General features: G+C 42.5%; 2 protein-coding genes across 13 annotated transcripts in view; one reads left to right on the forward strand and one right to left on the reverse strand.

Annotated features, from left to right (window-relative positions):
* Positions 1 to 10,967, forward strand: part of BPTF (bromodomain PHD finger transcription factor) — a 145,317-nt gene extending 134,350 nt beyond the window's left edge. For 8 of the 12 annotated variants that reach the window (XM_036836117.1, XM_036836122.1, XM_036836127.1 and 5 more), the window contains 2 exons: positions 1,929 to 2,115; positions 7,190 to 7,489. In XM_036836117.1, coding sequence (XP_036692012.1) covers positions 1,929 to 2,115; positions 7,190 to 7,226 — 224 coding nt within the window. In that variant the 3' untranslated portion in view covers positions 7,227 to 7,489. Of the gene's footprint in view, positions 1 to 1,928; positions 2,116 to 6,380 lie in introns of all 12 variants that reach the window. The other 4 variants (XM_036836125.1, XM_036836130.1, XM_036836128.1 and 1 more) reach the window with 2 other exon arrangements.
* A 1,345-nt stretch (positions 10,968 to 12,312) lies between these two features.
* Positions 12,313 to 17,355, reverse strand: C20H17orf58 (chromosome 20 C17orf58 homolog). Its single transcript, XM_036835409.1, has 4 exons — positions 17,220 to 17,355; positions 14,405 to 14,941; positions 13,963 to 14,154; positions 12,313 to 13,287 (listed from the first exon to the last, which is right to left on the reverse strand). The coding sequence occupies exons 1-4, from the start codon at positions 17,293 to 17,295 to the stop codon at positions 13,097 to 13,099; spliced, it is 996 nt and encodes a 331-aa protein (XP_036691304.1). The 5' UTR covers positions 17,296 to 17,355; the 3' UTR covers positions 12,313 to 13,096.
* Positions 17,356 to 24,929: the final 7,574 nt, after the last annotated feature.

Raw genomic sequence — 24,929 nt, forward strand, 5'->3', positions numbered from 1 at the left:
AGAGTTGTATTTTTAGCCTTTTTCCCTACCCCAGATACATAAATACTTACCTGTATGTTCTCCTAGTACTTTTTTTTTTTTTTAAGGGATACTAATTAAGTTGAAATCATAAAATGTCCAAACACTACTCACATACTTTATTACAATTAGTCAGTCCGGAAGTGCCCAGAACTTAAGTCTGAATATGGTGATATTCTGGCGGGCTGTGTTAAGCTTTCTGCCTACCTGTACAGCTTATGTGACCTACACAGAATGGATGAGCCCAAGTCTTGTTTGGAATTTAATCAGGCTGGGTGCATTTTTGCAGTTGTTCTGGTTTACACGTTTTTCCCCTACCTGCATAAACTGGAACTATCAAAGATGTGTTTGTATGTTAAAATATTATATGTATAACATAAAATTGCCATTTTAACTACTTTTATATGCATAATTCAGTGATTAACTACATTCATTTTTGTCCTTAAATTTTAATCCACCTCGGATTACTTTGGCATATAGTGTGAGGTAGAATTTTTCTTCAAATATAGGTAGGCAGTTGCCTCAACCCAATTTATTAATGAATTCTTCCTGTCTGCTTATTTGAAATGACATCCTCAACATAGGTGAAATTCTTACGTTGAATATAGTTAGGTCTGTTCCTGTTTTGAATTCAGTTCCATTAATGTTTGTATCATGTTGTGCAATGCCACACTTTTTGTTATCACAGCTTTATAAATTTTTTTATATAAATTTATTTATTTATTTTTGGTTGCATTGGGTCTTCATTGCGGTGCACGGGCTTCTTATTGCGGTGGCTTCTCTCGTTGCGGAGCGTGGACTCTAGGCACGCAGGCTCAGTAGTTGTGGCACATGGGCTTAGTTGCTCCGCAGCCTGTGGGATCTTCCCGGACCAGGGCTCGAACCCATGTCCCCTGCATTGGCAGGTGGATTCTTAACCACTGCGCCACCAGGGAAGTCCCTATAATTTTTTTTAATGTCTCATAGATTAAATTTTCTCCCTTTACTTTTATTTTTCAAATGTTTTTTAGATATTCTTACACTTTTATTTTTTGAATGTACTTTAAAATTATTTTCTCAAATTCTAAAATAATTATTGAGATTTAGTTAGGAATTGTGTTATCTATCAATCCTAGATTGATTTGAGATCACTGACCTTCTACTCTCCCAGGTTTTTATGTCATATTGTATATGGAATTTTCCTTCAAGCACAACTGTCTCCTGCGACCCACTGTTATTTTGGGTGGATTTAGCTCAGTATTCCAAAGCAGTTACCTGTGTACCACCCTAGTAATTTTTTTCATTTCTGCATACTGTCTCTACTATTACATACTGCTATTTTTGTTCATATCAGCTAATATTTTCCCCTTAAGTTTATTTTAAGTAGACACTTTATATCATTACCAACATAATCGGTAAGTCAGTATCACTTGTCACCAATAAAAGGTAACAATAAAAATTTAAAAGGAAACAAAATTATATTATTAAAGTCTAATACAAGGCTCACAAAACCACAGAGATTTTATTCTTAATTCTGGACTCCTCCTTCTCTTTGTACATGTAAGGTATTTAATCAATTGTTTGCATGTGAAAGTGTGTTATACTTAGATATGTATTGTTCATGTTGGTGTAGTGTTTCCTTTGTTTCAAACCAATTGAATAAAGAGCTATTCTCTGTAGTTAATTGAAAGTAAAAGACCCTTCTTAACAGTAGCCAAGATTTATCTTGTAGACCCCGAATCAAAAACAAAATTGGAAAAGTGCTTCTATTTTCTTCAAGAATTGCTACGTAGTCTTCACTGGTAAACCAGCCTGGTTCCAGGACTGCTTGGGCAAGATGTTATGTATTCTTATTTGTCAGAACTGCAGGCAGTATTCACATTGGAACAACCTTAAAGCTTTGAAAATCTTTTACATTTTGTGTTTTTAAGACCTTGCCACCATGGAAGAAAGAGTACAAAGAAGATATTATGAAAAGCTGACGGAATTTGTAGCAGATATGACCAAAATTTTTGATAATTGTCGTTACTACAATCCAAGTGACTCCCCTTTTTACCAGTGTGCAGAAGTTCTTGAATCATTCTTTGTACAGAAATTGAAAGGATTCAAGGCTAGCAGGTAAGCAGATGTGTTCAGCGCTCTGAACTAATTCAGTTCCTAGCGAGAAATTGCTGGGTTTGTTTATGATCTGCTTAAAATTATAGTCACTTTTTAAAATTCAAAAAGCATTTATCAGATGCTTACAGAATGTAAGATGCTGTCTTAAATGCCATGGGGCACATACAAAGATAGTAGTAGTAAGAGTTCTTGCTCTCACTGAGTTTACGGAAGTATAAAAATGACTGTTCTGGGACTTCCCTGGCAGTCCAGTGGTTAGGACTCCACGCTTTCACTGCAGGGGGCCGGGGTTCTATCCCTGGTCGGGCAACTAAGATCCCGCAAGCCGCGCGGCCAAAAAAAATTTTTTTTAAACTATGAAACTAATACTCAACATAGCATATATATAGTAGGTGAAATGCTCAAAGACTGGTAGAATTCAACAAAATAATGTTTTAAAAAAAAGACTGTTCTGTAGGGTAGAGTAAGGGGAAGACCACGAAGTGGGGATTTAAGCGCTTTCTCTTTCATTTGTGTTTGCTGTGTCTTTGAAATCATAAATTGTTTTGTTCTTCTGGATTTTTTCTGTGGGCAAAACTAGACTTTAATCCAAGTCCGCAGACCTTTTCTTTGAACCTCTAGTAACATAAAAACATTGAGCAGCTTTGCATGCTAGTCAGGTGCTGTGACCTTCGTGCCTTCTGTTTCTGACCTTCCGCACCTGCTCCTTCCCAAGCCCATGACTTTCTTCCTTTCAACGGAAGCCTGTTTCCCTTTTCTTTGAGAGCTGCCACCGCTCTGTAGCCCTGAGATTCATTGTTCACCATCCCCCATCCACCAGCCCGCAAGCTTGATCCTCCCTAGTCAGACTGGGTAGATCTTGGCTGGGCCGGGGTCTGGGCATCTGTATTCCCTAATGAACTCCCAAGGGACTCTGCATACCAAAGCATAAGAATCAGTGCTCTACCTAGTCATTTTTCTCTGAGGCAAATCTTCAGGGTATTTTGTTTCTCTCCTTCTCCTGTAACAAGGTAGATCAAGAACTGTACTTCAGAGTCAGTTTGCATAAACTAAAAGTGAAGGACAAGCACAACTGAAGTATCCAATCACCTTCTCAGCGAAGGAGTCAAAAACTATAGGCAAGGAGGGAAGGAAAGCAGGTGGGCGGGCAGGCTGTATAGCCCACCAACCAAGAGGCTCCACAGAATCTCTGCAACTGTCCCATTTCTATTGTTGCCTATCTGTTAACCCGTCAGCTGTAAAACTTAAAATGGAAGAGGACTTAACTTTAATATGACAGAGTCCCCAGGAAAATAATAATAAAGGAATAGAAAGGGATAAACTCAGAGTGGTGAAAGGAATATGGTGGAAGTTAGTTAGCTGATGAGATTTCAGCAGATGGAAGGCGACCGGCCGACGAAGGCGGGCCAGCTCAGCCAGACTCCTCCTCGCGGGCTGGGCTCCTCAGCGGACGTGACAGCCTGCCGACCAGTAGGACCCCAGACGGCCTCCAACACGGAGACTCTGAAATAGACTCGAAGGCTCTAGAGAGTAGGAGGAGAGAGGGGTTAACTGAAGATCGATATCTGGGCTAGTCACAGCCTCCTTTAACCCCAGTGTGCAGCCTGCGTAGGCAGCCCAAAGAACTGGAAGAACACAGGGTTCTTCTCCAAAGAAGGAGAATAAACCGTCTGCAGAGAACTAGACAGAAGAGAATGGGACCCAGAGGAAAATTCCCCTGATCTCTGAAGGATCGGCTCCCTCATTCTAACTCTGGGGCTCTCAACAGGATAATTTACTCACCCCGACCCCGTAAGGGATATTTAGCGATGCCTAGAGACATTGCCGTTTGTCACACTTGGAGGTGGTTAGTGGTACTGGCATCTAATCAGTAGAGGCCAGAGATGCTGCTAAACGTCCCACAGTGCGTAGGATAGCCCTCACAGCAAAGAATTGTCCAGCTCCAAAATGTCAGTTGTGTTGAGACTGAAAACTCTGATCTAAAGCAAAGCCTGCCAGTCAGTAAGCCACACACACATGCACAGGGTTCTCCAGGCACCCATCTAGGCTGTTAACTTGCTCTTCATAAGTGGGAACAGACAGGGACGGACGGATAGGTAAGGAAAGCCTGCAGTGTAAAGGAGAAAAAGGTCAAGGTGTAACCGAAAAATAGATTCCAGAGAGAACAAGAGAGAGCTTTAAAAAAACAAAACAAGCCTCTAAGTCATGTCCCGAGAGAAATTTTAGAAGATACTGCATCTGCAAAACAGTGAACAGGACATTAGAAATAAAGAACAATCTGAGAAAAAGAGAGTAACTGGAAATTTTTTTAAACTTACTGCACACATTGAAAGTTAAAATCGAGGACCTCTCAGTGTAAAGAGCAAAACGACAAGGGGATGAAAAATAGGAAAGAAGAAAATGTTACAAAGTATCTATATTCATTTCATGGAAATTCCCACGAGAAAGAACAGAGAAGACAGAGGAGAGGAAATTATCAAAAGACTAATAATATAAGAAAAATTTCCAAACCAGTGAGAGGCATACAACTTCAAATCCAAGCAAAACTGTTCATTCAGAAAATGGTTATTGAGCCCCGGCTGTGTGTCAGAATTGACTATAGCAGCAGAACAAACCAAGTTCCTGCTCTCCACGGAGCTCATGTTCCTGTGGGATAGGGAGATGGAGTGGAGTGGATAAACAAACGTGTAAGCCAGCTGGACAAGTGCGACAAGGTCCACCGCACATACACATCACTGTAAAATCTCCAGAGGCTAAGGATGGAAGAAGCTCTTCTGAAAGCTTGTAAAGAGGATAAAACAACTTATAGATTAACAGGAATTAGACTGGTTATCAGACTTTTCTCTCGCAACGTGGAATGCTAGAGGATTATGGAAGAATAAATCCAAAAGTCTGAGGAAAAATGAAGTCTGTGTCTAGCCAGTCAAGCGTAGAGGCAGAATAAGTACATTTTCAAGTCATATAAGGATTCAGAAAGGGCTTCTTTTCCTTGCATACTTTCTTAGCAAGGTATTTTAAGATGTGCACTAGCAAAATAAAGAAGCAAATCAAGAAAACAAAAGACCTTGGATTTCAAGAAAGCAAAGAGAACGACTCTGACCCAGAGTGACATTTGTACAGCAGGCCCATGCAGCAGGCAGTTCAAATTGGAGCAGGAGAATGGAGCACTCCCAAGAGGGATGCGTCTGGAGGGAAAAAAATTGATTCATACATTAGATAACTTAAGAATGTAAGGGGGCAAATGAAAGTCAATTAGAAACTCCATGAAAGGCAAAAAGTTGTATAGGTTACTAAGAATGCCCTCCTAGCAAAAGAGTAGGTGCTACAGAGAAAAATATTTACATAGTCATGTAAACAGTGCATTGATTTTCAACTTTTGGAATGTCTACAGACAAAGCATGGAAAGATTTAATTTTAAATTACAGAAAAATAAAACTTGTACTCAAGAAGAGAGGAGGGAAAATGGTTACATGAGCTCAGTTCTTGTTTGCCATAGCAGGATTTAAACAATATAAAGTTGATAAAATAAGAAATAGTAGTGTAAGAAATCTAACTACCTAAGAACTGAAAGTTCCAAGTCATTCATCCTAGAGAGCCTGGTTTTCAGGTTGAGTAAAGATAGGGCAGAGGACCACAACTTACTATAAGCCTTCCATGCTTTTTTGCTTCTTGCTTCGTACCTCTTGTAGTTATTACTCCAATTAAATTTCTAAAACAGCTTTTTTCAGCTGAAAAGGCTTTAGCCTTTGGTGGAAGTAGAAGCTGGGGGATTTGAATCCCACCCTGCTGCCAGGCTTGCAGGCAGGACGCAGAGGGTGGGTGGTGGCGGCAACTGCTGAGGTGGGCCTGCTGCAAAACCAAGGGACTGGGGGAAGGAGAGGAGGCCCAGAGGCTGGGTCTGCACGGTGAAGGGGCCACTCGGGAGAGCTTGCCATTTGGTGGTTTCATGTAGCTTTTTATTATATTCTGGTTTATGTAATTTTTATTAAAGAACATGGGAGCCAACTGAGAAGTTTGCTCAAGTCTGCTTATGTAAATAAAATGATATGTGAAGAGATGTTAGGGGATTTTTGTTGATTTCCAGATTTAGGGCAGAATGAAACATATATGTAGCCAGTCACTGAACTATTATTTTTTATGGATTTCCAGGGTTTCCTTTGCTGTATTTTCCCCATTTTTAATTTGTGATCTCCAGCATTATTTTCATAACTGTTCTTTGTTATAATTCATCATTTATATCATCCATGTTCTTTCTTTTCTTACAGATTGTGATATCTTTAGTCTGAATTTTTAACTGGAATCAGAACTGGATGTTGGGGTCACTCTTTTATTGTACCACTTGATTACCTAATTCAAAATTGCCCCCCAGAGTTCAGATGAGTTAATATAATTTTTTAATGTTTAAAAAAAGATGTATAGTAGTAAACAATTTATTCTAGCAGCCATGTTGAACAATGTATTTAAGAATTGTAAACTCCGAGAAGACTGTATTTATATACACTATTGCAATAGAACATACTTGTACAGTTGTACAGTTACTTGGTTTACTAACAAAGGTTGTTAATAAAACTGTGAAACTAGAAAGGACACTTTCGGAAATTTAATAGAAAAATGTGATTTTAATACTGTTATTTCTCTCCTTTTAATATTTTATTTTTTTTCCTTCATATTCCCCAACTCAATGTAAATAAATGTGCGCGTACACACACACACACACACACACACACACACACACACACACACACCTTTTACCACAATGGTAATGCTTCTGTAAATGTCTCTATTTGTCCCTTTGGCTAAAAATGTATTGGACATATATATATGTATATATATTTATATTTCTTTTTTTTAATATTGGCTTTTTCCAGTGAATTATCATGTTTAGTGTACAATGAAAATTTTTCATTTTATAGGGTAAAAATTTCTTACTTGTTCTCATCTGTTTGCTTGCCAAGGGTGAATGAAAGAACATGGCTGCTTTCCCCAGACAGACTGACCTTGGCATCCACATAAAGCATCACTGTTTTCAAAAATGAAGGGTGCTTAATTGTTCCCTTTTTTCTGTATTCTGTAGGTCTCATAACAACAAACTGCAGTCTACAGCTTCTTAAAGTTCAGCGTGTTAACCTAACATAAAACACAGCAAGAATCTGGTTGTCTGAACTGTTTTAAATTAAGGAGCCAGATGTTTTTAGTCAGGTTATCCTGACAAGACTTGACCTAAACTTCGTTTTTATTGGTCATAACAGTCCAATTATATTCTTGGCCAATTTTGTCCAACGGACAAGGGAAAAGCAAAGTCAACGACACCATTATCTTGTCAAGATCAAATGGTTTTACTATTGTGGCAGAAGCGGGAAAACTTTGTTTATTGAAGAAAAAAAAAAAAGAAAGAAAGAGAGAAAAAATGATAATATGGGGTCAAGTGTAACTCCATGGAAATGCCACGTCTGCTCTTCAGTGAAGAAGCTGGTTTAGAGTCTCACAGAAAACTTTCGACTGTATTTATTTATTGTTGCAAAAAAGACGCTTTTTTATTGCTGCCCTCATTTGTCAGCTAATTATTTTTTCTTATAAAATCCAGCCCCGGTTACATGTAATCCATTCTGTATCTTATCATGATTCCTGTAGGTAAAAGTACAAGACGACCTCTAGATGTCTTTTCTTTCTATGAAAGGAGCTGCTATGTACACATGTGCACACACACACAACTGGGAATCAACAATGAGTTTATTGTTCATAGTAGATAAAAATTAAGCTTGCATAAAGGTTGGGCTAAGTGGTCCTGGACTACAGACTCTGTTGCCTTGAATATAACAGTACAATTTGTCATTTACTCTGCACCAGGTTAAAATGAGTAAAATCTATTTGAAGGTATCTTGTTTGTAAACATTTGTCAGATTCTAATTTTTTTTCTTTTTGTATTAAAATTCAACTATGGATGTATATGAAACAAAATAAATGGAGATAATTTTTCTCCCACAGACGGTGTCTTTGAATGTGCGCTAATGATTCTCTGTAAGCCATTGAGGGGAAAGGGAGGGCTGCAAGGTAAATAAATAAAAGGCAGAAGGATCTGATTGTACCTGGAGTTCTCCAGGGTAGTAGTGGTCCTTCATTTTATAATTCCCAGCCCACTGGCATCACATCGAAGAAAAATATTCAGGGGTGCTAATCCTGTTGCATCAATTGATCAGACTAATAAAAAAGGTAATGTGACAAAATACACATTGCCTTCATCTGTACGTTATATGATACCAGGCAAATTATCAGTTACAGACCACTACTTATTTTTTATGAAGGGCATTTTTTAAAATGACTTCATCCTTTTTGTATTTGTTTGTTGGTTGAGTTTTTTCCCACATAAGAAGAAGTAGTGTAAACAGTAGGGGGAAAAAATGGAAGCAGCAGAGGAAGGCGTATTTTGCATGTTTTTCCTTTCAGTGTTCTAATCTTACATGTTGTATTTCTTCATTGTAATAATAGCTTCTGTGAGATCTGCCATAGTTGGTTTATGCAGCTTTGCAAAAATTTTACTAGATTTTGCACTACTTCGTATTAGCTTTGTCCTACCAAGTTCTGGAATTTATCCATTTATTGTTTTTTAAAAGTTTCTTTCTGTTTAATATCACCCTGCTATGCAAAACCTTTCCCGGACCTTAGTTTCTTAAAAGAAAGACGTTGCTACAGTTCCCAGTTCTTTCTTCTTACAGGCTCAGGTGTACAGGTTATTCTGGGTTAATTTTATCTAATGAAGCCCATTCCTTTTTGTACATAAAAATATCACTTAAACTTATGCTTACAAACTAAAGAGATTAATTGCTCAATATTGAAAACATGGAGACAAAGTTTTTGCTTAAAATACTAACATGGAAGTAGTCAAATATAGGTTATTTTGTCCTTTTACTTTTAAAAAATGTTACATATTGTATGCACTGTGCTGATGCAAGAATCCTACATTTTAATGAATTATAAAATTATTCTGCATCTCATCATGTCACAGTATTTCTGTACTATTTATTCATATATATATAGATATAGATGGGCTTAATCATTTAAAACTTGTTGCAGCAAGAACTTTCCTACCTGTAGGCAATAGATTGCTATGTTTTTAAGAGATTGTGGCAAATTTAAACAGCAGTTCTTTTTGTACGTAATAGGACATTTCATCCTAGAAAAATAAAGTAATGTTTTTGACATTGGATTTGGTGCGGTTTCTAATGAAACAGTGGTTGGTTGGTTAACATATTTTCTGTAGATGTTGGCATTGCCTAATTGTACAAAAAAGGTAAATTTTGTGGGAATCCTCAGGCCAGGAATATGTTAATTTCATATATGTATTTAATAGTATAAAGCCTTTTGCAGTTTCTATCACCATATAAATACGTAGACATTTTATAGTTTTATCAACTACAGAGCTTTAGTGCTTCAAAAGTAATTTTTGGAAAAACGTGCATTCTTACAACATACTGAGTTTCAAAAGCTGCTTTTCTACGAGTATTTGACAAGCTTCTGCTACTCAATAAAATATACGTTATTACAGCTATTTTGCTTTCAATAATCCAAGTAGTAGAATGCACATTTGTTATACTGTTAGGCTTTTTCTACACAGTCTTTGGGCTTGTATATATGTTTAATTTGCATCAACAGATTTCCTTTGCTAAAAGTATTTTCAATGCTTGTTATATTTCATCTGCCAGGTTCACAATCCTTGAAACCATTTCATAAAAAGTATTTTCATAATATTGGTAAGGCTTTTTTCTCCTACCCAAATTCTGCAGGATTTGCACTTTAGTTAATGTCCTGCAGTAGTTTTAAAAAATTGTGAACTTTCAGAGATATTTTCTAAAGTAAAACAATTACCTTTTTATATTTCAAGTGGCCTGGAGTGTTACTAAGAGACTCTGAGATTTGCTGCTGTTTGTAATCTACCTTCCTGGAATCTGCAAATAAAAGTTCTTTCCCTATTTCTGTTGTTAGGCAAACTCCCTGCATCTTTGTGTGTTTCTGATACTAAAGAGCCAGTGCGGTGACCTTTTAAATCTACACACTTAGCCTCATGACTGAGGCCATTACCCATAAGTGTCAGATTTCTTGTCCTTAAAATGAGAATGGTGATCTCTCATGAGCAAAGTAATGTCTTATAAGTACTTGGGGGAAGGATTTTTAATAAATTGAAATATTCTGAAGTACTTCTGGATACTTGGAACAAGATACCAAAAAAGACATTTCCTAGGAGATCACACCCCACTTGATCCAATTTGGACCAAATTCAACTAAAGAAATAAGTGCTATATTTTTTAAATGATAAAGTCCTGTACCCGAAACTGAAGTTACTCATTGTAGGTAGTGGGTCAGTTTTTAGGTGTTTGCATATACCTGTGTTTGATCAACCTTAAAAATGATTTTAAGAGAAATATAAACAGTGCTAAGTGATACCTTTCAAAGACAGTTAAAAGCTAGTACAAAAAAAAAAAAAAAAAAGTATGTTTTATGGACCTTTCCCTACCAAAAGAAAAACACTTTTTTCCGCTTGAGTTCCAACAGCTGAATGGAAGGAGGGATGTGTTGAGCTCCTCTTGAAGGCAACAGGGTATTTTATTGTGCCCGTGATCCTTTAGTCTTTGGAGCACAAACCCACGTGCTAAGGAAAATCTATCAACAGGAGAAAAGGATTTGGAACTACAGTGAATTTGGGAATTAAAATTTTCCATAAAATTAAAAGATTGTACTGAAGGTACTGACTGAATATTGAGAAGACTCTCCTTAAACTTTTTTGCCTAACCTGGAATTCCCAGCCTGTTGTGCACCGCCTCCCGTGCATATATCCCCATATGCACCACTGTTCTACCTCATTTGAGCCTCAATCACTTTCTTTTTTTTTTTTTGGCGGTGCCTCTTGGCATGCAGGATCTTAGCTCCCCGACCAGGAATTGAACCCGAACCCCCTGCAGTGGGAGTGCACGGAGTCTTAACCACTGGACCGCCAGGGAAGTCCCGAGCCTCGCTCATCTCTCATTGCAAACCTGGTCTTGAATGATGGCCTTTAGTTTAACAACGTTTCTAAGAAACTGGCCTGCTTGTGTTTGCCGAGGTGTACATACTAACCATGTGACCTCCAAGTATCACACAGATCACAGTTTTGGCACTTTTGGTGTGATTCCAAAACTTCTCAGAAACTATTATCAAAGCAATCTAATCAAACCCTAACCCTCAGGCTTATATCAAAGTGACTTTTTTTCTATCTTTTAAACCAGAGCTATTTATAACACTTCTCTTTATGCTCTAACATCTGGCCATCCAACTAATAATTTATCTATTTGGCCATTTTGTAATTTTCTCCACCATGTTACTCAGGATCACCACTTAGCCATTTGACATTTAAAAATTCGGCTTTGGTTTTTGTGACTGGTGCTACTTCTGTCTTAGTTAATTTTTATCCTAAAGAAAACTAACCCAGAAGCTCTTCATTCACTGCATACTCTAATCTACTGCCAATGGTTTGTGTAATAATGCAGTGGATTCCCAAAAAGCAATTCTAAGATAATTTTTAATAAGCTTGGGCACAACTCATTCTTGGCAAATTCGCTAAAAAAATCCCTCAGTTAATGCTTTACCACGGCATAGTCAGAACCTCTCAACTTTTATTTTACCTCTTTGCCCCCTGTTTGGGACAAATAAGGTTAACAGTATCTCCCATCACAATCAGTTGTTATGTCTTACAGTCTCTCTGTGCTGTCCTGACATCCTGTGTGTATATAGTGCTTCTGCGAGGCCTTTAAAGACTCTGTGCCATTACAGACTAATGACACATCCTGAGCTCCAGAGTGCATCTCATCTGACACCAAATGGACTGTTTTTGTCTCCTCAGTGGAGTTCTTTTTCTATCTTTCTTTAGGCAGTAATCTTCAACCATGGATTATCAGTGTCTCTATTCACAGCGTTTCAAATTAAAGCACAGCTTGGTCTTCTGAAAAAAAATTGTTAATGTCTTTGTGGGCTGAGGTATAAAATCAATAATAAATTCAGTTCGTGATTAAATCTTTTTCAAGCCAACTGGAAAGCGTTTAAAATTCACGTGCTTGCAAGCCGTCATTAAATATTGGTTCCAGGGTTTTTGGAGTAAGTTTGAGAAATGCTTTTTCCCAAACCTTTTGGGGCTCAGTGAGGCTGAAAAAACCAGGTGCATCCAAGATCTGATTTCACAGAAAGATTTACTGCTTTACAAACACAAACATGATACTTGGTCTTAATAGAAAAATGACATCAGATACACCCAGAATATGTTTGGTATTGGGATAGCTGCCAGTATGGCACAAAACATAGGATTTTAGAAGCAGGGAGGCATGAAAATAAACTGTATCTTATATTTTGGTACATCAGGAACACTTGTTTGAACAAACATTTGTTTGCTTGAATAAGCCCTTCAGTACTCTAAATGTAAAACTTTAATACTTGTCTCGGGCTCTGACTTTAGTGTTTGATCTAAATGTGATCTAAATGACATTTCATACGTCTGACTAGTGCACTTACTGTTATGTACAGAATTTAAAATGTGATGGTTTTAGTATAAAATTTGGTTTGATACATGATATAAACTATTCAAAATTGTATATTTAAAATCAAGGAAATGTTTTTGTGAACTATTTCTACTGAAGAATGTATTTAAATTAAAATAATTAAAAATAAACAACATGAAGCAGTGATCTGTTAACTGGACAGGTCAGTTATCTGAGCTTGTGTGAGTAACTGGCACACCAGTTGAATAACTTCACCACAGAGCTCAGAAGCATAACCATTTATGAAGTATTTTGTACAAAAGTGACAACCTGAAGATGAGAGTTGGCACTTTGCAACTAGTTCCTAAAGGAGCTGTGTGCCCTGTTCTAAAGGAAAATCCGATTACTTAATGATAGGCCTTTCCTGTCTTGCTGCTGAATTCCAAGCCTCTTATGATCCAGAAATGCCAGGCTGGTATGTTTCAAATGCACTGGGTGTGAATTGCCCCTTGCACTTGCCCATCCCTTTTCCGGTTAAATCTTTTCACATAGCTGCTGCTGCTCCTGAGAAGTCCATCTCCTGGTCGGAGGCGCCCTCTCAGGACCTGAAGCAGAGCTGTAGGTAGCTGCCTTCTCTTATGGTAGATGTGGCCCATCACAATATACCTGCTGCCTGAAAAAAAAAAAAAGAAAAAAAAAACAAAATATAAATTCGTAGTTATCTTTCAAATACCACGTAACAATAAGAAAATGTAAGGCTTTTAAGAAATGCCTAAGCTTGAATCTCTTATCTTGCTGCACATGCTGAATCTCAGACATTTAAACCTCAGACAGCAGGTGGAAATAGCCTAGTGACCTTTATAAGATAATCAGATTACTCAGCCTGTAAACAGCCAGCACTAGAAACAAAGGTCCTAATCACAACAGTGCCAGCAGGATTTTACAGAGCACATCTCTAGAAAGACGTGGGAGTGGGCATTACCCGCCCCCCCCCCCAAACACACGCGCCCAGCAAAAGACGTCTCTAAACTCAGTTTAAAAAGCCCCTTAGGCATCCCGTCTGGCAACAGTGTTTCGTCATTCACTCCACTTGTCAACAAATATTGAGTGTTTGCTTTGTGCCAATCCGCTCAGTTCCCATCTTTAACCGGAGGCGCTGATGGAATTTAAATCAGAGTGGCCGAAATAATACCTGTCTTCTAAATTCTATTCATTTTAGAATAGCCCTCCCCTCCCCCCAAAAAAAAGGTACTGGGGTAACCGATAGAGACCGGGCTGTGACATGTCAAAGTTACAATGGTGACATAAAGAACATACATAAAATGATCACTTAGATCAGTTTCAATACCAGGTTTAAATTCGGGGCATGGCTTATTGCAACTAGAGGAGTCTAGGGCTAATATGTGGACTCGGAAGAAAAACCCGTCCGGAGTGATGTACAGGCGGTTCATCTTGTACAGCCCGTCCCGGTCCACCAGCAGAGTCACCAGCCGGATCCCTGTGCCGAGGACGTCCACATCATGCACGATTCCGTTGACTGCTGCTTTCAAAAAACAAAGAGTTTGGAGAAATGCATAGCGCTCACATCCTCTTTCTCTCCCCAGTGCGTTTCTAACAAATCACGAAATAGTCGACACGGCTCTGGGGCCTGCAGGACCGAGTGGGTGGGTTTCTCTAGGGTTTGGTTTAGGGGTCCCGGTGCACAGCCCGGCGCTCTCGGCTCGGAAAGGCTCGCCCCGCGGCCTGGGCTCGGCCGCCCGGGCCCGGGAGGAGCTGCGGGCGGGGCTCACCGAACTCGCTGGCGCAGTAGGACTCGCGCTCGTCCAAGTCCGCCCTGCAGGCGCGCGCGCAAGGCTCGGCGCCGGGCTCCGCATCCTCCCTCCGCTGTGGGCTGAGGCGCGGCGGCGGCGCGGGCGCGGGTTCCGGGGGCGGTGCGGCCGCGCGCGGCCGGTTGGGGTGGGCGGGGCCGGCGGGGGCCTCGGCGGCGCGCGTAGGAGGCCGCGCGGCCGGGAGGCGCAGGGCCCGGGCGCGCGCGCGCCGCGGGGAGTCCTCCAGCGCGGGCACGCGGCGCGGCGACGCACGGTTCTCGGCCTGCGAGAGGCGCGGGCTCGGCGGGCCAGCGGGCGCGCGCGCGGCCTCCCGGAAGCCGGCCCGGTTCTCGGCGGCCGGCTGGGGCTTCCGGCGCCGCAGGTCGGACCAGGCGCGGGGAGCGGCCTCTGCTGCGCGCGGCCGCCGCGGGGTCTCGGGGACCGACTGCGGCCGGGGCCCAGGAGTCTCCGCACTCGGGCCGCCGCCGGGGTCGGGCTTCCGGTTGTGGGGCGGCGAGGCTGTAGGGAGAGAAGAGGAGAGGCCGGGGAGGCCGTCAGGGTAGGAGAGGCCGGGGAGGCTGAGAGGAGAGGGGAGGGGTGGGGAAAGGGGAGACTGAGAGGGGAGGGAAGGGGACGGGGGTGGGGGGGAAGGGGAGAGGCAGAGAAGAGAGGGGAGGGAGGCCGAGAGGAGGGGAGGGGAGGCCGGGGAGGCTGAGAGAGGAGGGAAGGCGGGCAGAGATGAGGCTGTGGAGGGGAGGAGAGGCCGACAGGGGGGAAGAAGAAATGGCTCTGGGAGGGGAGAGGAGATGGGGGACAATGTAAACGTAGCGTACACCTGCGAGAGGCGACGTGGAGAAGGCAGCAGACATGGAAGCGAAGGAAAGAGAACGGGAGGGGGAAGAGGAAGGCGCCCCGGCTGGTGGTGAGCCCAGGTTTCCTAGGCCCCAAGGAGACGGAGATGAGGGTCTTGCCCTCTAAGAATGAGGGCAACTAAGAACATTTTTCTCACCACATGGGAACATTTCATTTTGTTAAGGAGGCTTTGCAAATCAATAGCTTTTCAAATTACAACCACCTATTTGTTCTAGGACTAAAGATAACTGACAACTTTGGTTAAATAACAAACTCTTTTGCCCTTTCTTTAATATATATGTAAACATCCGCCTTTTTGCTATGTACAGTTTGTTGAGAAAGTACCAAGAGCAAACCCCAGGGGGAAAGGTCTCATATTACAGGTTCTCCTAATTGTTTAAGCGCCCCTGACAACAGAACTATTTGGTTTTCCCATCCGTGTTTACACTGTCATCTTGGTCTGTGCAGAGTCGAGCATCTGTGAGTGGATTTTTATCTGGCTTCTTGGACACCACTTAGTAGTAAACCGCAGCTTAGAAGGAGGTTTAAAGCGTGGCTGGGCGCAGAGACCCCTGGTTAAGTGTAAAAGCACCCGCATCGCTTACACTGCCCGACCCCCACCCCTTCCCATGGTGGAGGAAAAGCTCCTAAATGGCAAACGGCATGAAAACAAATTTTTTAAATTATTAGTGATTTTCCCCAGTTCTGCAGGCAGATTGTTGAGCAAACTTCAACAAGCTTAGAAGCTGGGCCAATTTCCATGCCCAGTTACACAATATCACCTCCCCGTTTGCCTGGGTCCCAGTGCCCTCCAGACGGGCACAAGAGCCCATCTTTATTTTTTCTATTATTTTAACGGCTGGTTTTCAGCATTTCTCTCTGGCATCGAAGAGCTTGGTCTGCCCATTTGCAGTTCTTGCAACACTTCATTTAAAGTGATTTATCTTGCCAAATTGACAGTCTCCTTTAAAATCAGCTTTCACCCAGCAATAATAGCTGATTATAGTTCATGTTTTTGCAGAGAGGTTGATTCTGGCTCATTATGTTCAACGTTGCCCATACACAGCTGAATAAAGTTCTGGTGGATATCCAATTCCTGACTGTCAACTGTTGACCTCACAACTGCTTCCCCATTGATATCACCATCTGTTGTCATGGGAAAGATTGTCTGATATTTGGGTTAAATGCCACTGAAGTCATTCAATTTCCATGTGGAAAAATAACCCAAAGTAAATTACCCTGTGAGGTGCGGAAGCTATTTTTCCCAGAGATAGTGAATCAAACAGAACATCCAAGTAAAAGCCAAACAAAAACACCTCCCCGCAGAGAACCTCTTATTTCTTCATTCCCTCAGTAATTTTCATCTCAGGCATGAAATTGTGTGTGTGTGTGTGTGTGTGTGTGTGTGTTTTAAAGACTCAGGTGTCCCAAGGCCATTGGTTGGCGGCTGCAGGGAGAGGGGAGAAAGGTCCGATTTCGGCTCCCTCCGCTCCCAGCCCCGGAGGGGCGCACCCAGCTCCTCTGATCGCCGGCGGGACGGGGACCCGGGCGCTGGGCGGACCCCGCGCTCCTCCGGGCGCCCGCCGCCCGCCGCGTCCCGCGAGCCCGGCCCGCACGGCTCCCGAAAGGCGCGCCACGACCCCTTTTGACACTTTCCCTCCTCTGTGATGGAGCAACTACTTAACATGCAAAGTTTCTCCAGCCTGCCCGGCTCGCTCGAGATCATTTCAGTAGCTGAACAACTGGCTTCATTCCTATAAAGGCTGCCAAGACACACACAATCTTGGGGACACATTTTGCTCCTTTCGAACACGAACACGGACCTGGAATCTCCTCTCTGGCAAGCCCTGACCCCTTTCTCGTCCCGCCCTTCATCGCGCCCTCTCCCCAGCTCGCCCCCGGATCCCAGCCCCTCTCCCAGGGCTCAGCATTTCATCGATCTTACCTTTTCTCTCCGCCACTGGGGCTTCGGGAGATGATCCAACGATCAAACAGAGGAGCCAGAAAGCTCTAGCTGTCATGTTTGTAGACACGGTTCCCAGGCTCTAAAACTGAGCCTGGGCTTTTGCTCTTTCTCTCCCCCCACCCCTTCTCCCCCCCCCCCCACCCCCGTTCATGCTAATGAGGGGCAGCCTTTGGGGAAACGGGAATCACTCACTGAACAGACCATTGGAACAAAACCGAGCTGCAGGGATTTCTCCCACCTCCTTATGGGGACGAGCACGTGGCCTCTCAAAGTTGTCCCTGGGAACGTCTGTCCTGCGATCCGTGGGCAATGAGAGCATCAAAACCTACACTTTAAACCCGTGTGGGTTTGCGGGCCGGGGTTGGGTGGAGGAGAGCGTGGGGTGGCCAGTGGAGAGGAGAAGGATGTTGAGGGGCTGAGGGACAGGGTGGGGGAGTGTGAGTGATAGGGAGATTTGTCTAGATTAAGTCAACAACAAATAGGCAAATTAGAGCTTAAGACAGTTTGGGCTTGTGGAAAGGAGGAGATTCCAGATGACAGAAAATTCATCCCAGATTGTCTCAGGGATTCTGAAAGGAACCAAGTCACTACATCCTAGGTCTGGTTACACTGTTTTACTATATATACAATATTTATATTCTAGAATCAGAAAGGAAAAAAGCCTCAGTAAAATAGCTTTTCTTTTCCCTCCCCCTGTCCCCAGTTGAAATTGGTAGCTGGTTGGCTAGATTCATCAAGCCCATGCGAGTGCCTTTTACCCACCAGGAGCTAGAGAATAAAAAAGTAAAAATCATTCCCAGCTCTCTAATGATGGCTCATTTCCTCAAGAAAGGTGGATTTTTCTTTTTTCTTTCTAAGAAAAACTCATTCACTACTTAGGTCTGAATTCTTGAAATGGCTCTGTATATTTGTCCTGAGCTAAGGACCCTGTCCCTCAGACTGAACAGAAACAGCATTCACCAAAGGGGGAAGTAAGCTCACCATAGTAAACCCACAGCCTTACCGACATGTATCTCATTTCAACAGCTTCAAATCCAAAAGGAAGGGGAAATGCATTGAGATGAAGGCATTTTTATCTGAAGCACGTGAGCCAACAGTGAGATGCAACTGCTGAAAGAAATAACAAACTTTTGCTGCACTAATATCTTATGTCTCAAAAATAATAGTGCTAGTGGACCGATCAGATTTGGGGCAGGGGGGATCATGTTTTCAAGAAAGACACTGGAAAGCTAGAAGGAAAACAACTGGGTGGTGAGAGGGCTGGAGTCCATCATGGTCAAGTTCTTTTGGAGGAACTGAGAATAGGCAGCCTAGGCACAAAAAAATATTTGTTATATTTTGGGAAAGAACCAGTAAGTAGAAGTTATGAAGTGACAGGTTTAATTTCAGTTTAAGAAACAATATTCTAACAACTGAGATCTCCAAGAAAGCAGGCTGCTTTGAGGTGTTGTGACAATGAGGTCCTGGCCATTGGGGGTATCCAAAGAGAACGTGACTCAGGGATACTGTAGAACAGGTTCCTGAATTCGGTGTGTGTTGGTTTGAGGGATGTGGTGAGATAAATGTGTTCTAGGGAGGAGTTGGCTGTCTAGTCACAGGCTGACAATATGTTGGAGGGGGTCACTATGTCTGTAGTCTAGTTCTCAACTTTCCTCAGCTTGAAACTCAGTTTTGTCAGTGGATTAGATTTGTGGGACCAACTCACGTTAACCAAACTCATAAAAAGCAGATGTATAAACCAGAATGTCACTTATTAATTTGTAATAGAGAGGATATAGCAAAGGTGATTCAGAGGTCTAATGATTAATCAGGAGATTGCCTGTTGAGCACTAAATCAAATTGCAGTTGAAGGTGGGCTAATCTTCCCTCATTTGAGTTTTAGAGGAGCAAATTCTCTATTTCCTCCAAAAGAGTATATCTCTTCAGTCACTGCAAGGCTTAGGTACACCAGAGTCAGTGTGTCCAGATTCTGGCCCAGACCAAAAAACACTGTGAAATTCATGCTTTGGGGTTTATAATTTATAGATGTCCTTAGATCCCTTTCTTTCACGTACTCTTTAAGTGGAATAAAATTAACTAGGCTTAAGCTTTCTCAGTTACAACCACATCTTAGACATAGCTGCCTGAGATAATATTCAAGTCACTCAGATCCAGTTTGGGGTGTTCCCGAAACTCTTCTGTTGCAGGAATGTTGTGAATGCCCTGAAGCCCACACCCTGAAATGTAGAGGCAGAGAGCTGACTGGAAGGCTCCTAGAGGCTCCCAGGGTGGCACCAGCCTGGAAGAACTTGCCAGGGTCCAAGGCTGCGTCTTGGGCAGCACATGGCTTGCAGGAGCAGAAGCCATATTCATGGTGGAAAGCACAGAGAGCTCGAAGAGACTGAACTATGTAAGTCAGAATGCCACTTTATTAATTTACAACAAGAAATTGACTCAGGCAGACCTGCAGGCTCGTGTCAGCCTGGCTAGAGTTCTCTTTCTAAAAACAAGTCACCTGGGAAGCCAAATTATCACCAGAGTGCTTGGTAATATAAGCCAGAGCATGGGGAGTTCGTCCTATAATTGGAATGTTTAAAGGTATTGGTTTCTCATAACCTAATATGTCCACCTTTACATGCCTATCTTCCACGTGTCAGGTGGAAGAACCTAAGAGCCTAATTGCCTTCCTCTCCCCTGCCAATTTCTGGCATTTTGAGTGTATCTTTCTGCCTTGCAAATAATTGTTGAGCATCTACTGTGTGTTGTATAGTAAAGGATTTGTGCCAGGTTCCTGGCATGGAGCTTCTAACTCTTGGAATTTCCCAAGTGATGGAAGCATCTTAATGATTCACGAGCTTCCTGGATCCCACCTGAGTTTATGCTAATGCAGTGACTCTTGGAGGGCCCCTTGATAGCTTAGGGCTGGGAGCTGGTCATCAGAAAGACCAACCATGTAATTAGAGGGTTGGGACTTTGAGCCTGTCTGACCTCCAGGGGGCGGAGAGAGGCTGGAGATTGGGTTCAATCAGATGGTCAATGATTTAATCCATCATGCCTGCTTAATGAAACCCATTGACAACTCAGTGGAGCTTCCTGGTCGGTGACCACATTGATGTGCTAGAAGGGTGATGCACTGTGATCCGTGAGAGAAAACCCTGAAGCATCTGGGACCCTCCCAGATCTTGCCCTATGCGTCTCTTCATTTGGCTGGGTCTGATCTGTATCCTTTATAATAAAACTTTGATCGTAAGTAGAGCACTTTCCTGAGTTTTGTGAGTTGTTGTAGAGAATTATCAGGCCTGAGAGGAATCATGAGAACCCCCTAGATTTATACCCAGCTGTCTGAAATGAGGGCAGTCTTGTTCTGGGTCATCTGCCCTTTAACTAGTGAGGTCTGTGCTAACTCTGGGTGGTTACTGTCAGAATTGAATTGCAGCCCACCACTTGGTATCAAAACACTATGTGCCCCGGGAATTCCCTGGTGGTCCAGTGGTTAGGACTTGGCGCTTTCACTGCCAGGGCCCAGGTTCAATCCCTAGTTGGGGAACTAAGATCCCACAAGCTGCGCAGCACAGCCAAGGAAAAACAAAAGCAAAAACAAAGAAACACCATGTGCCAGGCGTTTTAGAAGCTGGAAATACCCGTCGTCATCATCTTTCTTCAAAAAGAGTACAGTACTGTTGCTCTGGTTCCCATTAGGTAAATTAGGGTCATGTTCTCGTTCGAGTTCAGGACCATCCTGATTGGGGCCGAGGTCTCCCCAGACTCTTCAGGCTTTCACAGATAGCTGCTAGGTTTACTCCTACAGGCACCAGGCTAGGTCCTGGAATACTGGGACATAAATCCTCCCCTCAAGTGGCTCACAGACTGCTGTGGGGAATAACGTTCCGTTATAGTGTTAAGTGCAATATTAAAAGGCTACAGGAGGGCTTCCCTGGTGGCGCAGTGGTTGAGAATCTGCCTGCTAATGCAGGGGACACGGGTTCGAGCCCTGGTCTGGGAAGATCCCACATGCCACGGAGCAGCTGGGCCCGTGAGCCACAACTACTGAGCCTGCGCGTCTGGAGCCTGTGCCCTGCAACGGGAGGGGCCGTGATAGTGAAAGGCCCGCGCACCGCGATGAAGAGCGGTCCCCGCACCGCGATGAAGAGTGGCCCCCGCTTGCCGCAACTAGAGAAAGCCCTCGCACGAACCGAAGACCCAACACAGCCAAAAATAAATAAATAAATAAATTTAAAAAAAAAAAAAAAAAAAAAAAAAAGGCTACAGGAGACATCACGTAAACTCTGGTTTGAAGAGTGACTGGGACTCACCAGATAGACCAAGGAGGGCAGGCATTGCAGGCTGAGACAACAGCACATGCAATGGCACCGGGGTACAAGAGAGCATGTGAATCTACCCAGGCCCAGGAAGCATGGCGGCACACTAGGGAAGGAGCCCCAACGGGGGAAGATGCTGAGAGCCTCGATGCCCTATAGATGGACTCTCCACAGACAATGGTAAGTAGCTGCTTTTAATTTTTTAATTTTATTTATTTAATTTTTAAAATTTATTGGCCATGCCACTTGTCTTGTGGGATCTTAGTTCCCCGACCAGGGGTCGAACCCAGGCCCTCAGCAGTGATGAAAGCACCGAGTCCTAACCACCGGACCTCGAGGGAATTCCCTAAGTAGCTGCTTTTTAATTCTTGATTTTGTTTTCCTATCACTCTACGTTACTGTAATGAAAAATTTGGAAAATAAAAATAGAGTAGACACAAGAACTACCACCATCAATCACTTCCATGGTGGCGCAGTGGTTAAGAATCCGCCTGCCAATGCAGGGGACACGGGTTCGAGCCCTGGTCTGGGAAGATCCCACGTGCCACGGAGCAACTAAGCCCATGCGCCACAACTACTGAGCCTGCACTCTAGAGCCCGCGAGCCACGACTACTGAGCCCACATGCCACAACTACTGAAGCCTGCGCACTGCAATGAAGAGTAGCCCCCACTCACCGCAACTAGAGAAAGCCCGCATGCAGCAACCAAGACCCAACGCAGCCTTAATTAATTAATTAAAGGAAAAAAAAAACCCAACAATCACTGCAATAGTCTCATGTTTTTCCTTCCAGGCTCTTTCTTAGATACCATTTCACACAGATGCCATCAGAGAACCAACACTATTTTGGATCCTGTGTTGTTCACATGACACCATGACAAGGGCACTTCCCCATTTCACCTGTCATGTATACAATTTTGTATTCAGCTTTTATTCAATGAAAATTAAAATATTATTACAAACTCTTTGTAGATACGAAATCTCATAAGTCCATAATATGTTCTCATTTAGACAAACCATCATTTGTGAACATTTTAGGCTGTTTTCAATTTTTGCTGTTGTAAAACGTTCCGTGTCCCCGTTAACAAAGGAATGAATGCATTGAGACATACTGAAATACTCTAGAGCAGGGTTTCTCCACCTCGGCACTATTGACATTTTGGGCAAGATAATTCTTTGTCATGCATTGTTAACCGGTATCTCTGGCTTTATCTACTGGATACCAGTAGCGCCCCCCACCTCCAGTTGTGACGATCTAAACTGTCTCCAGATATTGCGATGTCTCCTGGGGACAAAATCGTGAACCATAATCATTGCTAGACAGCAATGAAATTAAATGAGCTACAATTACAAAAGCAAAGTATAGATGAATCTCATAAACATGATATCAAGTAAAAGAAGTCCGACACAAAAGACTATATACTATGTAATTTCATTTCTATAAATTCACAAATAGACAAAATTAATCTATGGAGTTAAAAGTCAGGTTATGGTTATCCTGGGGATGGGTAGTGACTGGAAAGAATACAGAGGGGGAGGTGTTCTGTGGTGTTGAAGTGTTGTATAGTTTGATCTACTAAATTTTTTTTAAATTTATTTTTGGCTGCATTGGGTCTTCATTGCTGCTCATGGGTTTCTCTAGTTGCCTCCAGAGGGGGCTCCTCTTCCTTGTGGTGCACGGACTTCTCATTGCGGAGCACGGGCTCTAGGCTCTCAGGCTTCAGTAGCTGTGGCATGCAGGCTCAGTAGTTGTGGCTCATGGGCTTAGTTGCTCTGAGGCCTGTGGAATCTCCCCAGACCAGGGATCAAACCGGTGTCCGCTGCATTGGCAGGCGGATTTTTAACCACTGTGCCAACAGGGAAGTCCGTGATCTATTAATTTTTGATATCTTAAATAAGAAATGTTACCGTTGGGACTTCCCTGGTGGTCCAGTGGTTAGGGCTCCCCGCTTCCACTGCAAAGAGCAAGGGTTCAATCCCTGGTCAAGGAACTAAGATCCCACAAGCCGCGAAGGGTGGCCAAAAAAGAAAAAAGAAAAAAAAGGAAGCTATTGAAAATAATATAATGAATACCTGCATAAGTGTGACCCAGTTTCCCAGTTTTATCAAATCTTAATAATTTTTTCCATATTTGCTTCATGTTTTTTTAATGTTAAAATAGTACAGATATAGTTAGTGGTAGCCAGTCTCCAGGATGACTGGTCCCCAGTGATCCCTACTTCCTGGTATTCACACCTTGTGTAGTCCCTTCCCACTACAAGTCCCCTGTAGTTGTAGCAGGACTGGTCAGAGTGACCAATAGCATATGGAAAAAGTGATAATATACACTTCCAAGACTAGGTTACAAAAAGACTGAACTCTCACCTCTTTCTTTTAGATTGTTTCCTCTGGGGAAGCCAGCTGCTGTGTTGGGAGGACACTCAGGCAGTCTGTGAGAGGCCCACCGCAAGGAAGCAGCTGAAGTCTTCAGCCAACAGTCAGTGAGAAGCTGAGGTCTGCCAACAGCTAGTAAGTTAGCCTGAAGGCAGATCCTCTCCCAGTTGAGCCTCCAGATAAGACTGCAGCCCCAGTGCAGAGCTTGACTGAAACCTCCCCCCTGAGAGACCTGAACCACCCAGTAAACCACTCCCAGATTCCTGGCCCAGAGAAAGTGTGAGTAATAATGTTCATTGTTTTAAGCTGCTAAATTTTGGGGTAATTCGTTTTGTGGCAATAAATAACTAATACACAGTTGAAGGCCCCTTAGGCTCCTCCCTCATCCAATTTCTTTTCCTTCCCAGAGGTAATCATTATGCTGAACTTGGGGTCTCTACCATTCTCCTGGATGTTTTTCCTATTATGATTTTGTCAACTATAGGAAAAAGATATCTTAAAAATTAATTTTGAGGGGTTTAAAAATTATAATTACAAATTTTGGAACATTCCATATAAATATGCAATTGTAGTTCAATAAATCATCTCTGAAATGAATAATAAAATTGGGAAATCTTTCCCTTCTTAATTTGGGAACTGCCTTGTCTAATATTACAATGAAATGTAAAGGAAAATCTATTGTTAATAACAATAATAATAGCTGCCATCTACTGAGCACCATTCCAAGTATTAAATCTTTGTATAAACATATGAGCTTATACTTTTATTATCCCAGTTTAGGGATAAGAGAAAGGTTAAGTAACTTGCCCAAGGTTATACAGCTAGTAATTAATGGATTCCAAAACTATTAGCAGTGCTCTTTATATAAGGTAGAAATTAAAGAGAAGGGAAAAGATCCAATTAACATAAATGTAGCTGTTAGAAGGTTCCTCTGCAAATGGCCGTGAGGTCTAAGTTGATCATCTTAACTACCTTCCTCCATCATTTATTCCCTGTTCCTCCTACCCTCAGCTGGGCAG

Source organism: Balaenoptera musculus, chromosome 20, assembly GCF_009873245.2.
Source record: "Balaenoptera musculus isolate JJ_BM4_2016_0621 chromosome 20, mBalMus1.pri.v3, whole genome shotgun sequence".
Lineage (NCBI taxonomy): Eukaryota > Metazoa > Chordata > Mammalia > Artiodactyla > Balaenopteridae > Balaenoptera > Balaenoptera musculus.

Excerpts from the sequence above, each read along its gene's own strand:
- C20H17orf58 (XM_036835409.1), bottom strand. The coding sequence starts at position 17,295 with ATGACAGCTAGAGCTTTCTGGCTCCTCTGTTTGATCGTTGGATCATCT. Across the intron at positions 14,942-17,219 it reads CCCAGTGGCGGAGAGAAAAG|CCTCGCCGCCCCACAACCGG; the intron begins GTAAGATCGATG and ends CTCTCCCTACAG. Across the intron at positions 14,155-14,404 it reads CTACTGCGCCAGCGAGTTCG|CAGTCAACGGAATCGTGCAT; the intron begins GTGAGCCCCGCC and ends TTTTGAAAGCAG.